The sequence below is a fragment of the Cucumis sativus genome, chromosome 4, assembly GCF_000004075.3.
Source record: "Cucumis sativus cultivar 9930 chromosome 4, Cucumber_9930_V3, whole genome shotgun sequence".
Taxonomy (NCBI): Eukaryota; Viridiplantae; Streptophyta; class Magnoliopsida; order Cucurbitales; family Cucurbitaceae; genus Cucumis; species Cucumis sativus.
The window spans coordinates 10,284,098-10,298,878 of NC_026658.2; the positions used below are offsets into that span (position 1 = coordinate 10,284,098).

General features: G+C 32.0%; 1 protein-coding gene across 9 annotated transcripts; it reads right to left on the minus strand.

The window, feature by feature from the left end:
* Positions 1 to 1,039: 1,039 nt before the first annotated feature.
* Positions 1,040 to 7,347, minus strand: LOC101204571. 9 transcript variants are annotated; one of them, XR_004216332.1, is made up of 6 exons: positions 7,111 to 7,341; positions 6,139 to 6,467; positions 5,252 to 5,431; positions 2,785 to 3,486; positions 1,799 to 1,888; positions 1,040 to 1,557 (listed from the first exon to the last, which is right to left on the minus strand). XR_004216332.1 is itself a non-coding variant. In XM_031884769.1 (5 exons), exons 2-4 carry the CDS (start codon positions 6,379 to 6,381, stop codon positions 2,827 to 2,829), a joined length of 1,083 nt encoding a protein of 360 aa, XP_031740629.1. In that variant the 5' UTR covers positions 6,382 to 6,467; positions 7,111 to 7,341; the 3' UTR covers positions 1,040 to 1,557; positions 2,785 to 2,826. The 9 variants fall into 9 exon arrangements, 6 of the variants coding, with proteins under 6 accessions (XP_031740629.1, XP_031740628.1, XP_011653502.1 ...); XR_004216330.1 differs by having other exon boundaries at positions 1,224 to 1,557; positions 2,307 to 3,486; positions 7,111 to 7,340; XM_031884769.1 differs by lacking the exon at positions 1,799 to 1,888.
* Between the last annotated feature and the right edge of the window lie 7,434 nt (positions 7,348 to 14,781).

Sequence of the window (14,781 nt, forward strand, 5' to 3'; positions counted from 1 at the left end):
TTATAGTGAAAAATAGGAAAAAAAACCCAAAGATGATGACTTTGAAAAAGGGTTTAAAAAGATGTAATGTGATGGAAGTTGTCAAGCAATTCACATTGCAATTTCTGTCTCAATTATTTTACCTATTGACTTTTTAGTCCCCTTTTTGTTTTTCTATTTCCAGTTTCCCATTAGTTTAACCCTACCAAACCCAAAATTATAATAGAACTTTATGGTTTTGATTTAAAATGCATTGCTTCTTTTAATCTCTACCCTCATTTGAAACACCTTGCACAATTCAAATTTGCCATGCTTACAGGTCTACTCTTATATATCTAATATCTAATGCAAAAGATTACTAAACAAAATATTAGTTCATTACGCAACCATTCTAAAAAAAAACATTTTGTCTAACAAATTGTGCGGGTATTATTTTAAATAATAAAAGAAAGTACTTAAAATATTTACTATTAACTATATCTATTACGAGTGAAGATCGAACACAAATAATAACAAGTTTTTATTTTTATTTTCTCTATAAAGAAAAAACAGAATAAAACCGTCTTGAAACAAGTCGATCAATGCAATGTACCTCAACGCGTTTGGGACTTGTACAATGTTCCTCTGTATCGGCAATTGGCGGATGACATCAAATCCAATAAGGCGTTTTAAAGGACAAACTTGCTTAACTCATCATCCAATTTTTTTTTATCTTTTATAACTATACAAATTTTCATGTTCTCTTTGTTTAAAACCAACCTAACACATTACCTTAAAATAAAATCTATTAAAAGTATATATTATTTTTAAATGATTGCAACAATAAAAAAGAAAGTTACAAATTAATAACAACAACAACTATTCTTTTAAAAACTAAATTAAACAAACACTCCAACACAGAAAATAAAAACAAATACCAAAGATAACATGCAATACATAAGATAGTGATTAAATTACCAATTCAAAGGTATAATACAATATCAAAAGAATAAGAATATACATATGTATATAATATAAGAAGGCTATTTTGGCATAGGCTGGTCCCCAATATAAAATAAACTTTCTTGAAATGGTGCACACTCCCTTTATTCAAGGCCATCACATTTTGCCATTGTTTTTATCCCTTCTTTTGAAGGGGGTAACAGGAAAATATTCTTATTTGATATGGACACGCGATCTAGAGGTTTGATATGGACACGCAATCTAGTATCCTCTAATAACCTTTTCTATCGTCGTCTTATCAGTAGAATAATAATATATCACCCGTTGACAAAATGTGACCCGTCTAAATACATAATTTACAATTAACATCTCAAAAGATTTCAATGAGATCCTTTTAGATATGGTGTGAGTGAGAAGGACAATGCCTCACTTCATTATCTAACAGAATACCATAGAAAAATTTATGCAAAATACCATAGAAAAATTTATACAATTTATTCCTGACTACAAACACACCAACTTAACTCGTAATAAAACGTATAGTTTACTGAATGATGCAGTTAACCCTGTGAATAAGGACTAATCTTACTTCAGGATTCGAAATATCTGTCGAACAAATCATCACCATCAAAAGAACTAACAAGAGAGAAAAAAAAAGTTAGAACCTGATTGATGATGACACTTCAACTCGACCAATAATTCAGAGCATAAAAAAGTTTCGATGGACGTATGTACGTAAATACATACATACATACATACATATATATAAAAGAAAAAGTGGGCAGACCCCAGCCACACAATTTTTTCCTTCTATTCAAAACCAACTTTAAGATCAATTTAGAGTTCCATTAGGCCTTGAATATGAATATACTTCTACCTCTCAAAGGGGAGCTTTCCATCATGTGGTTTTTTTATTATTGACAACCATAAACCACCCAAACTTGATCCATGTAGGCCAACAAAGGTACTGATATAGACACAACATAGATACAATGAGGCATAATTTTTTAAAATACAAGAACATTTACATTGTTCCAAGAAAAATATCAATAGTTGACTTGTACGTTTAAAATAATTTTAAGCATGGGCAACGGAAGTATGTCACATAATTAACTCTCTGGTTTCAAGAACAAAAGTAAAATAAAACGTTCTAAACAGTCAACCTCTCTTTTCTTCTTTTCTTCTTTCTTTTTTTAAAATTTTGTCTGACACAACCATTTAAAACCCTTCTACCTACTTGGTAGGGTTAATAAAATATAAAATATAGCTCAACTAGTTAAACAATTACCATCGACCAAAAGATCAAAGGTGCATATAAAACCCTTCTACCTACTTGGTAGGGTTAATAAAATATAAAATATAGCTCAACTAGTTAAGACAATTACCATCGACCAAAAGATCAAAGGTGCAAAAGTGCAGTGTTCAAAGTCCCTCCACGCCACATGTTGAAAAAGGAAAAGCATACGTCAATCTTTAAAAGCTAGCAAGCATACGTCAATCTTTAAAAGCTAGCTAACCAACGAGTTAGTAAAAACTACATTTTTTTCAAAACAACTTATAATCATTGCAATGTAAACAACAAACCAATCATTCGTACAAAAAGAGAACCGATAAGTTAGATTCAAGTAGAAAGTTTTACCTATTTACATGATATAAACGACCCTAAAAAAACACTCTAGCATCCACATCTTCAAGTATAAAAAATTCAAAAAATCATGAAACTCCCATGTTTATAGAACGAAATCATGATGAAGACGAAAAAACTTCTTTAAAACCTCTATATCACATGCTAAGTAGAGAATTCACAACTAGAAGATAAAGTTTTATGATCTAATGTCTGTCTGGTGGTATAAGGTGATGTACCTCTCGATTTGCTGCTTGCTGAGCCAAGCAGTTCTGATCAAGTCAGGAAATGGAGAAACCGAACCATTCAACAACCCTTGAGGCCAAAGGAGCAAGAAAACGAGCAAGAAAACGAGAAATATTTGGCAGTGTTGGGTAGGCTAGTATTCCAAGCACGAACCAGTTGAAGCTCAAAAGAGCAACAGCATCCAAAGCAGGTTTATTCTTAATAGTCGTGAAAAACTCAACTACACTCTTCAACGAGATGCTAACAACAAACATGAGAGCCACTACAAGACACAAGTGAGGCTCTTCAGCTTCCCATATAATCACTCCAACCAAAAGTGACAATAGAGTACTGAATAGACTTCTGGACATTGCAACCTCCCTTTGCTCATCAAGAAGTTGAGTGACATATTCATCTTTTGATAGGATTTCAGTATGAGAATGGATGAGCACCCCAGATTTTAACCCAGATTCTAAGATTTTGATCAATTTTTCTTTAGATATACTAGCATCTTTTAAAGCATCAATTTGACAGAGGTCTTGAACAATGCTGCTGCTACTGGAGCGGGATGAGCATGATGAGATACCATAGGTAATGTCCCTGTCAACTCTGCCAGTTTTTTGTGCTTCACTTTTAACATCAAGTCCTTTTAAGCTCCAATAATCCTTACCCTTAATTTCCTGCAGTCGAAGATTTTGGTTCCTCAATTGCTGCATCTGTTGAATCAAATAACAGCAATCTGTTTATTTGAAGTAAGTGATGTTGCTAAACTACAGTTAACATATGATAGAACAATACTAAAATTACACGTAAGAAGAATACAGTCAAGGCTAGGACGTAAATCTCCGCATGAAATGAAGTTTTTGCATCCTATATACATTGTTCATGGCCTAGTCTGTACTCTTTTTCTAAATAAGATAGCTAAGAGCAATATTTGTTATCTGAGAATTTATCCAAAGGTGGAAAAAATAAAGAGCAATCGTCCGAGAAAAATGATGGGTGCAGTAAATGATTTTAATGAGCGGTCCACAAATACTTTAAAACTTAGCTATATCGTAGTTAAGCAGCAAAACTCGAAGGACTAGCAAACAATTAAACATCCCATCTTGCAAGTCAGTACACACAACCAACCTTAATTCACACCATAGAGAAATCATGGACATGATGCGTGGGGGAAAGTGCTGTTGATTTATAAACGATGCTTTACAACCCTTATATAAGCTCCTTAAATAAGAAAATCAATCATAAGGAAAATAAAAGAACAAACTAATTCGTACTTACATAAGCATAACTAATTACAGCTCAACCACAGGAACCAGTTACAACCTTGGCAATACAACTTGAGAGACAAATGAACTTCCGAAGTAACTAGGAGTAGACTTAAATAATTATTCTAATCTAATTTCATAGAATATGGTTCATCTTGTGATTTTAATTAAATTTAGGAAAAAACATGTCAAGACTGAAAGAAAAAACTACACCGTATGATTTTGAATAAATTTAGGAAAAACATGCTAAGGTGAAAAAAAAAACCTAGTATGAGTCCTGAACACTGGAGGATTTAGCATAGGACCGGGAAATCGAGCCCCCTCAACTTTATACTCTTTATATTACATATATATATAAAAAACTGAAATAATATCAATTCAAGAAGTTAGCCTAGTAGTAAAATTGTCTTTCAGCCCCTTCGAGACCAAGTTCAAGCCCCACTCCTTACAATTTTTTCCTGATTCTTTTTACTAATCTATAAAGCCCCCGCCAATAATATTTTGGGTTCGCCATTGGTCCTGGATATGCATATTTTGTTGTAAAAATTTGAACTGGTAGTTCTCTTGGCTTACTGTAAAACATTTGCTGCTAATTACTTGAAATATCACAACTGAGTAACAGTAGCACACACCATTGCATATCATAATTTAGAACCACATGGTTCAAATTCAACACAAGCATAGCTTTCTCCTGGTATTTTTAAGCCAGTTTCTCAACCATAGAAAAAAAAATCATTTCTCGGAGTCAATTTATATCTAATGTTCTATAGCACTCGTCAACACAATTCGGTGTTAATATCATTCTAAGAGAGATCACACTAACTTGATCAGGTTACACATGGACGATGGGTCAACAGAACTGCAAACAGTGTTGCGAGACATTCTAACGTCTAAAAGATAGATTCATATATAACTGCAAACTGTGTGTGTGTGTGAGAGAGAGATATATGTGTGTGTGTATCTATGTAGAGAGAGAGAGAGATTTTATTTGTTAATGCACTGTATGGAGTTCATCACTCAGTTCTTAACCGACATGCAAACTTTCAACTCATAAAAAGCAAACCAAGTTTTATGTCAAAGTTCAACCTCACCTTTAACAACTGCATAAATTTCTCCTGCCCCTTCTTATAGTAAACTATGATACTTGCTCTCAGTTTCACCCATCCACAATGTAATCTATAACATTTAGTAAAGGAGATAGATAGATCATTACCTCACTTTCTAAGAGTGCAATCTTGTTGGTCGCCTTTTCATGTATCATTTCAAGTTCGTCCAACATCAATTCCATCATCTTATGCTCTTTCATAGCAGCCTGGAATTGTTTTTGGAGCTCCTTTCTTTCCCACAAAACATTATCAAACTTGATTTCCAGAAATTGCAAATATTGTTGCAACTGCATGAAATCAACCATTATCAAGGATATAAAGGGAAAAGCAAATTTTGTAGAATCTGCCCAAGTAGCCTATGTGATACTCCTTTACTTCAATCACTTATCGACTGAAACTAGTAAAGCTCCCAAAAGCCACCAATCCACATAACCAGAAAAAATTCAATTGTCAATCATATGAACTTTCAACTACAGTCACTTGAGACCGATGAATGAAAATGGACAAACAAAATGTTGAACTACACTTCTCCAACTGATGGTGATAAGTAAAATAGTTCAAACTATTGTTCAATAACTCAGGCTGCAAAGAACTCAATGGTAATTCTCCATCCTTTCGCAGTCTTAAACACCTTACTAACATAATATTTTTGCTTTAGAATCTTAAGGATTCTATACTAAAATCTGATCTCTAGAAACAATCGTAATTATTTGATCGTTCCAAATTTTTTCACTTTAATATCATACCCATTTATGGCTAAAAAATACTAGTTCAAAGAAGTTTGAGTACTCAGTTAACTCCTACTTGCAAGCAAATGAAAGTCATCAAAATGAAACTCCTACTGCCGTAAGTTGAAGAATATTTTGCTTTATACATATTTTCCACAGAGACAAACCTATAATAAAAAACAGAGAAAAGAAAGACAGAAACAAAATACATCATTATTGAAAAAGCACAGATGACAATCAAGAAACAATAGAGCGAGAGGGCTAACCTGCCTTTCCCTCCGTAAAGCAGCTAAAATTCGTCCAGGAAGAGAGACAATTGCGATTATCCACATCAAAGTTGTCCAAAATATGTTCAAGTGAAGACTGACCGAGGTCTTCAACAGCTCCAACCAAGTTTGAACAACAACAACAAAGGTTTTCAAGATAAATGAGCATGTACGCATGAAAAACGAGAAAGGCCTCGTGACCAACAATATTGTAGTATTCAGGAATTCTGAAAGAAAAGCCATTGAACCCACCAGTACCACTACCTTTGTTGCTGAACTACATGCCAAAGATTTTTCTGAAGCTGTAACCAGATTTATGAACCCCAATTCTGCAAAACAAACAAATCCCTTCAACCAAACTGGCACCGAGGAAGCCATTTAGCAAATCAATTGAGCAGGTAAGAAGTCGATACCAAATTTTCATGGAAAGCTATTCACTAAGATAAGAAGAACTTCAGAACAAATGTATGACAACGAACCTTTTTACTAACTGAATCTTAACATAAGAGACAAAAGAATAAACTAGCATGAATATTATTCCCCAGTTTCAGACTACACCACCGGGAGAAACAAAACGACAATAATTTCAAACAAAAATGATGGGATTCGATTCCTTATACAAAGCAACTCCAAAATCTTCCGAATCTTGACAAAAAATGATTTTACTGAAAAAAAAAAAAAACAGTAACAGATACAAGTAAAGATTAAGGGAGAAAATCACGCCAAAAATCAATTATCGAGTGTCCGTTCATCAATTTTGCCTTCCCTCTACGTTATCCACCTCTTGGATTTGGTTACATCACACACACGCAAAAAAAAAAAAAAAAAAAGAACCCAATGAACCTAAGCGAATAAAGTGCGATTGCTCATATTCAGATTACAGACACCATTGCTAAATCATAAAGGATAAAAGACGAAGCAAATAAAAAGGAGTAAAGGAGATTAATGGAATGAAGTGAAGGAAAAGCTTACAGTAAAAGGAGAAATGTAGACGAATTAGAGTAGGGAACCGAAGAATCGCAGGTAAAAGGCAGAAGTAGAGAGAGGGACAGTCTGCATGGGAGAGAAATAGTGAGATAGAAGAGAAAATGGCATGTGGAAATTGAAGGCAACTCCATGATGGACACGTTTGAGAAATGGTGACGAGTTCGATAAGGAGGAAAAGTTCAGCGTTAACGAAGCTTGTGTGCTGCCGCTTTAGCTGCTTTCTTTATATTCCTAACCTTTTTTAAATTCTTCTACGTTATTTATGCTTTCTTATGTTCAATTTATACAAAGGATTTTAACCTTATTAATATGAATCATACTTTTACGTTAAATTGTTCCATTACGTTTTTGTAGGTCAAATTAATTTTGGGGAATTGACAAAAATAGGCCAAAAATGGGGTAGATCTACTTTTAGGATTGATGGTAAAAAAGTTGACATTTAGGATAAATTGGAGGTGAAATGACGAAAATGTTGGAATTTTTTGTCCTAAAACTCGTAGTTTGTAAATCATATTCTATTCAATAAAGTTGTTATTGAGAAATTAAATATTATAATCTTAAATCCAATAAATCAAGTTCCAAGGCTATTTTTTGAATAAACTTGAACTTTATGTGTAAACATAAACGTGGATCAAGTTCGAGTATATAGCCTAAATAGTCTATAGTATATGAAATAAAGGTTGGGCGCCTTATTTAGAGAAACTATGGATGCGGCCCACTTTGTAGTACAAACGAGGTGATCCTAATCGTTCATGTAGAGACATGAAAGTGGGGGCATCCTATGTAAAATGTTTACATAAGACTGAACCATGAATTAGTCATTTTTACGTTATAACACCGTTTACTGTTTAAAACTGACTATCTCAATTATTGATGACCTAGGTAACTTAGTCTTAATCCTGAGTTAACTATGAACTCCTGTTCACACGAGATTATCCTTAGATCTGCATAGGTGAGGGCAGCTCATCAGCGTTGGCCCAATAAGCCTCCCATTTCAGGGGTAAGATCGGGTGGATAGCTGGGAACATAGGGTACAAGATGGAATTCACTCCTACCCGCTTTAGGGTTAGTAGATAGGTTGCTCTCTTAAGCACTGAATCCAAGTCTTGAACAAGGGGCCCCACCCTCTCATTGGCCCGAGAGGGATTAAGTTTATAGGTTGAACCTTAAACCAATTGTTCAATAGTGGATTAGTGGGACTTAAGGAGCAAGATGTAATCTTGGGGGTAAAACGGTATTTTGACCCAGCCAAGGTTACGAGCAACCTGTGAAGGATTAACTTACTGATTATGGTTTTATCAAATGGACACAAATATATCTATAGTGAGGGAGTGCAACTACGGGACTTTAGTGGAATGACCCGTTAGTTAACGAATGTTGATTAACTCGGTTTAAAAGAGTTTAGCTAGTTAATCTTGAATCGTTGGAGCCCATGATCTATAGGTCCATTAGGTTCCTCTGCTAGCTCATATGGATTAAACTTAGAACAGTGTGATGAAATAAGTCGAATTGTTCGAATTGAAGAAGAAAGGAAAACCGACATATACAGTGATATAATCGTCGGTCTTCTAATTAGAAATAGAGCTTTATGTTTTACATACTATAAGTATGAATGCGGATTCATACTAAGAAGCTCGGAATTGGTCAAAAATAGTAAAAAGTCAAAATGTTGACTTTTGACTTTGAAAAGTCAAACTTTGACCGGCCTTATATTCAAATGTGATTTGAATTTTGGAAAAATGAATGCGGATTCATGCTCGGGAGGTTGGAATTAGTCAAGACGGACAAAATGGTAAAAAGTCAAAATATTGACTTTTGACTTAGAAAAGTCAAAGTTTGACTTTTGACTAGAAAAATCTAATGACCATTTTACCCTTGGACTAAGTTAGTGGGAAAATCCAACATTTTGTTGGATAATCCCACTAACTCTTAGTGGGATATGTGGCTATATGAGATATAGACACCTAGCCCACTAAGTTCCACTAATTGTTAGTGGAACATTAGGTGTTGAGATTTGGCAATGAATTGCATGCATTTTTGCATGTAATTAGGCTATAAATAGAGTGTTTTCAAATGTTGAAGGACTTTTGCCTCTTTTATCATTTTCATCATCTCAACAAAAGAAAAAAGAAAGCTTCCAATCTCATTTTATCTCCATTACTTTCTACACCAAAATTGGGTCCCACAACCCGGTTCTTTGTCTAGAGGATAGCAGTTGAGTACTAGTGGTGGTCTCGGGTAGAATTGGTAAGAAGACATCAAACCTTTTGAAAGCTTCAAAGGTAATACTTCTTAAAACCCTAATTTGATTAGTTTATGGTTACATGTTAATTGTGGCAATTAGGGTAGAAATTCGATTCTTTTTCCGCTGTGCATGACTTAGTTCTATCAGAAAATACCCTCATTTCAGATTAAACATTATTAAACATTTCAATTTAAGAACCTGCGAGATGTCTGCAAGATGTTTGCGAGATGTCTACCAGATGTTTGCGAGATAAAATAATAATAATAATAAATTGCTAACATCCTTTGAAACATCTCTAAAACAACCTTAAATCAACCCTAAATATGCTTTTCTTTTCCAAATCTGAATCTCCCTTCTTTTCCAAATCTGAATCTGAATCTGAATTGTTTTAATTGTTTTAATTTTTTTTAAATCCGAATCTGAATTGTGTTGTGTTATATGTATATATATTTGCATATTAAATGCATAAATCAAATATTATTTTTTATTGTTTCAAGTTGATTTAAGGTTGTTTTAGAGATGTTTCAAAGGATGTTAGCAATTTATTATTATTATTATTTTATCTCACAAACATCTGGTAGACATCTCGCAAACATCTCGCAGGTTCTTAAATTGAAATGTTTAATCTGAAATGTTTAATCTGAAATGAGGGTATTTTCGTCATTTCACCTCTAATTTGTCCTAAATGTCAACTTTTTTACAATCAATCCTAAAAGTCTTTATCTACCCCATTTTTGGCCTATTTTTGTCAATTCCCCATTAATTTTACTTTTTTCATAAATATTTTAATTATTCTTTAATGTGTGACGAGATGTGATGCATCAACCACATTTTCTTCATCATCTTTCACTTGCTTAAGTATTAATCAACTAATTTAACCCATAAATCCTTTCTATAAATTGTTATATATGCTATGTGAATTAGTAAAGCAAAACACAAAGAAAATAACTAATTTTATTTTTAAGATTGAGTCATTTCACAAGAGCGCTTCTAGGGTTATGTCAATCATACGAAACCATATCTATATTGTCAAATTAAAGATATATAATCTTTTGCTTTTGTCACTCACACGTTCTTTGGTGTTAATGCTTGTTGTTCGTACCAAAAACAAAAATGTTGTTTGTAAGTTATGTTTATATCACTAATCAAATGTTAGTGTCGTTGTTTTCAAAATCAACACTTTGGACATAGAACTTGAGTAATCAATTCAAAAGTGTCAAACTATTTACGTGCCATGTCTCTTTTTCTCTTCCAGGTTACAAGAAAATTTGTTTTTTTTTTTCCTTTGTGAAACGATATGAGACTTTTGGCTTATGTTTTTTGTGTTACATAAACTTTTAGTGTTATGTTTCAAATTTAGTAACTTTTTACGTGTTTACGTCTTTTTCTTTTTATTGGTTGGAACATAAGCATTGTTGTTTATATCAAAGGAGCATTGATATTCAAGGATTCAAAGTAATTTATTGGTAAAATGGTAATTTGACTTAGTTGATGTTATGGAAACTTGTGAATGACTAATTTACTGTTATTGGTCTATATCTGTGGACACATAAATATATCTACCGTAAGAAGAGTTATTCAATTGTGATTTTTTACCGGAGTGTACACACAAATAACAAATATTGATTAATGTGGTTAAATAGTTTAGTCAATTAATCTCATATCGTTATAATTTATGATATGTAGGTTCATTAAGTTCCTTTTTTTGTTTACGGTAAATAAAGAACAACAGGTTAATATATGTTGGATGTAATTTTAAAGCTAAGGTTCAAATTTACTTATAGAATTAATATAACCTATAATGATACATCATAATATAAAAGTTTATTTAGAGGGAGGAATTAAGAAAAAAGGTGGAAAAATCAATTGAATGAAATAAACAAGTATTGTTTCATTTTGACAATCACACATACTACTTTTGAATTGTAAATTCAAAATATAACTCATTTGTGAAATGTTACAAATCAAATGTCCGATGCATGTACAAAACATTTACAATTATAAGAAAATGATCAAGTTATATAGTGGTTACAAAAACACCGTCTAAGAATGATATCGTAGTGTAACAAGTTGTCACTACTACACACGTCTGACGAGTGATAGATAAATGAGTTCCAAATATAAAGATCCTAGAAGAAGAAGTAGTTTGTTAATGACTCAATTAAAAATATGGATATTCTATAATAAATTTTAAATATGAATACTCGTAACATTCTTAAAGTAAATAAGGATAGTATAGAAATTATCTCAATAAAATTATATGTCATGACAACAAAAAGGTGGAACCATACTTAAATAACTTGACAACATTTTTGCATATAATGTGTTGTTCACGATATTATTTACGAAAATAAGTAAAATGTAATTAGACATATTGAACAATGTCGTGACACATAAATGATTGACTTATGTGAAAAGAAACAATAAAAAAAAACTTTTCAAATCATGAAAACTAATAATTCATACATTAGACTCTAGAGAATGTCAAACATGCGTGATATGAGTATTTGTTAGAAAAACAAATAGAATGAGGTTGGATTATATATACCAAGACAAATTCCACAATAACATTGTAAAGACCGGTATTGGTTATACGGGGAGACACATTCTTCTATAATGGATACAATATCTGATTGTGTATCTGAAATATCTGATTGTGTATCTGAAATATCTGCTTGTGAATAAAAAAAATTAACATGCATCTCGTGGATATAGCCATTATACATTTGTGTGAATCTATTAATAATTATATCACCGAAGGATTATAGGTATCAATTTCATATGATTTAAGTAGCAGAGAATAATAAAAGTTTACAAACAAGTATAATCATCTTATTAAATTTTTGTTGATATGACACTATAAAATAACACATATTTGTCCATATGATTTAAAAATAAATCACAACTTAGGGTTTACAAGTAGAAACTTCTAAGGAGATTTCAAAGACAATAAAGTTTATCTAAAGAAATTAATGTAAGATTATATGTTTTTCCTTAGCTAGCAAATAAAGCATAAAGCAAACCGTGTGAAAAAAAAATTATATCACATGATATAGGAAAGATAACGAAAAACTTGAGATCTTGAAAAAATACAATTTTGAGAAATGAGTGCACTTATATCTTTACTAGTTTATGCATTAAATGTTAGAGTATATTTAGTAATTAATTATATTACATTACATAAAAATTAAATAATCTTTCCGGGTAGAATTCAACTATGTTAGGTTTAATTTGAGAGTTAGCTTACATGGATTTATTTTATTATAATGTATCTAATTGTGATCCTATAGAAGATTTTTCTAAAATATATTATGACAGCTTAACAACTACTTTAAATCATGTTAAAATAACAATGAGGTACAAAACTAGCTAATAGTGTTATTATATATGAAGATAAATTATCAATTGACGACAACGCATCAAATGATGATATTCAATAAAATTATTCAAAAGACAACTTGACAAACTTATTCACAAAAGCGTTACTCACCCCAACATTTGAAAAGGTGGTGCACCATATTGAAATGTGACAACTTGGAGAATTCAAGTGATGTGTATTCATCAAGGGAGTAGAAATAATGCATTTTCCCCCTTGACTATGGTTTATTCCATTGTGGTTTCCTAACAAAGATAGACGATTATTAAAGTATATATATGAGACATTTTTAAAAATAGCAAAATAAATTAAAATATTTACAAGCAATAACAAAATTTTAGATTATACCAGTGATAGCTACTGATAGATTTTTATCACTGTCTATCAATGTCACTTATAGAAGCATATCGGTGGCTATCAATATCTATTATTGATAAAATCTAAAAAATTTGCTATTTTTGTAAATATTTTGTCAAATTTGCTATTTTTTACAATTCCTCGTATATAGAATGATGTACTCTTTTTCCTTCATTAGTATTTTGTTCCATCATATTTATTTCTCGTAAGATTTTAACGAAACATTTATTTTATATAATATTGACATTAAAAGAAAAGTATTATGAATATTCTAAATTAGAGTTGAATATTATCAAATACTCTAGTCTTTTAGGTTACAAATTCATCCACTAACCTCCATCAATCTATACGTAATTTTATTGTCAATAAATATGAAATGAGTTTTTTCTAAGTGAGATGGAGTTTAATTTTGTTGTCAACAACTTTATAGTTCAATAAAAATAAATCTGAAAAAATGTAAAAAGTGAAGTTTGAAAAAATAATTAACAATTAGGCCAACTAATGATATATGAATAGAAATTAGTTTTTTTTTTTTATGTATATGTTATATAGTGGGCAAAAAGTTGCTCAAGCCTCTCTAGATCTACACTACCTGCAGTGGTGCTTTTACACATTAGTTTGACTGTAAAAAAGAGTTAAATTTTGAATGAGAAAAAACTAACATGACTTTATTATAGTTTGTTTTAGCTATGTTATAAGACAAAGTTACCATATTCTTTTTCATCCACACTAAATTTTCTTTCGAAATTTAATTAATTTACCAACTATATAACAATAAGTCTTAGATTTTTAACAGTGTTCCAACTCCACTTTGCCTCAAAGAATTTGTGTTATTCATTCCCCAATTTTAGATTAATAGATTTAGTTACATAAACCAACCAAATAAAATAAAACCATGAAATGGAACTAAAATGTATAAGTGTTTCAATATTATTTGAAAAAATTATTAATAGCAAGAACATTTTTTAAAACTTCCAATACATAACAAAATTTATTTGTATACTTCTGTATGATACTCTATCGAGGTATAAAATATGAAAATTAACTATATTTTATAAAATATTGCTCTAAACGTTTATACGTATTTATACCAACCCGATCTCGACTCACGGGTGAGTTTCATTTGTCATTGAAAATTTCCAAATTCAAATTTCGAGACTTTTTGTGCTAAGGAATTATTTTTGCTTTGAAGAACAAGGCGTGGGGATATAGCTTCCATTGCGCGGGAAAAACCTGAGGTGACAATCCAATCGGCACCAGAACTTGAGCGGTCCCAAAACTCCAACTCGCCATCGAGTTCTCGAGCTTCCTTTCAGATCGAATTGTATCAAATCTCTCTTCAGCGACCAGCTAAGATGCTGCATCTGTGTTGAATCCAGCGGAATTGCCGATGATTCCACCAAGAAATGCAAATCCAGGTAATTCATTTTGTTCACTTTGAACGGCCGATGAGCTACTAGTGATGCGATTTCTATTCCGTCAAAAAGTAGGACAAAATCCGTCTTTGAAAAGCCTGCGTGTGCTTTAGCATTTTGATTCTCGGCTCGGACGACGATCTTCATTTGGACTTCAAGCAATCCGGTTCTACTGCTTCGGATTCTTTCAAGATGACCGTCGGTTACACTGATTGACGGTACCCTAGGGCGGATCGTAACATAGCCGATGAAGATGACGATGC

What these genes read in the sequence shown, in the direction of transcription:
- LOC101204571 (XM_031884769.1), bottom strand. Translation starts at nt 6,381, where the DNA reads ATGGCTTTTCTTTCAGAATTCCTGAATACTACAATATTGTTGGTCACG. An exon ending in CTTTACGGAGGGAAAGGCAG is followed by an intron (nt 5,432 to 6,138) that starts GTTAGCCCTCTC and finishes GATTTCATGCAG; the next exon opens with TTGCAACAATATTTGCAATT. An exon ending in TTGCACTCTTAGAAAGTGAG is followed by an intron (nt 3,487 to 5,251) that starts GTAATGATCTAT and finishes TTGATTCAACAG; the next exon opens with ATGCAGCAATTGAGGAACCA.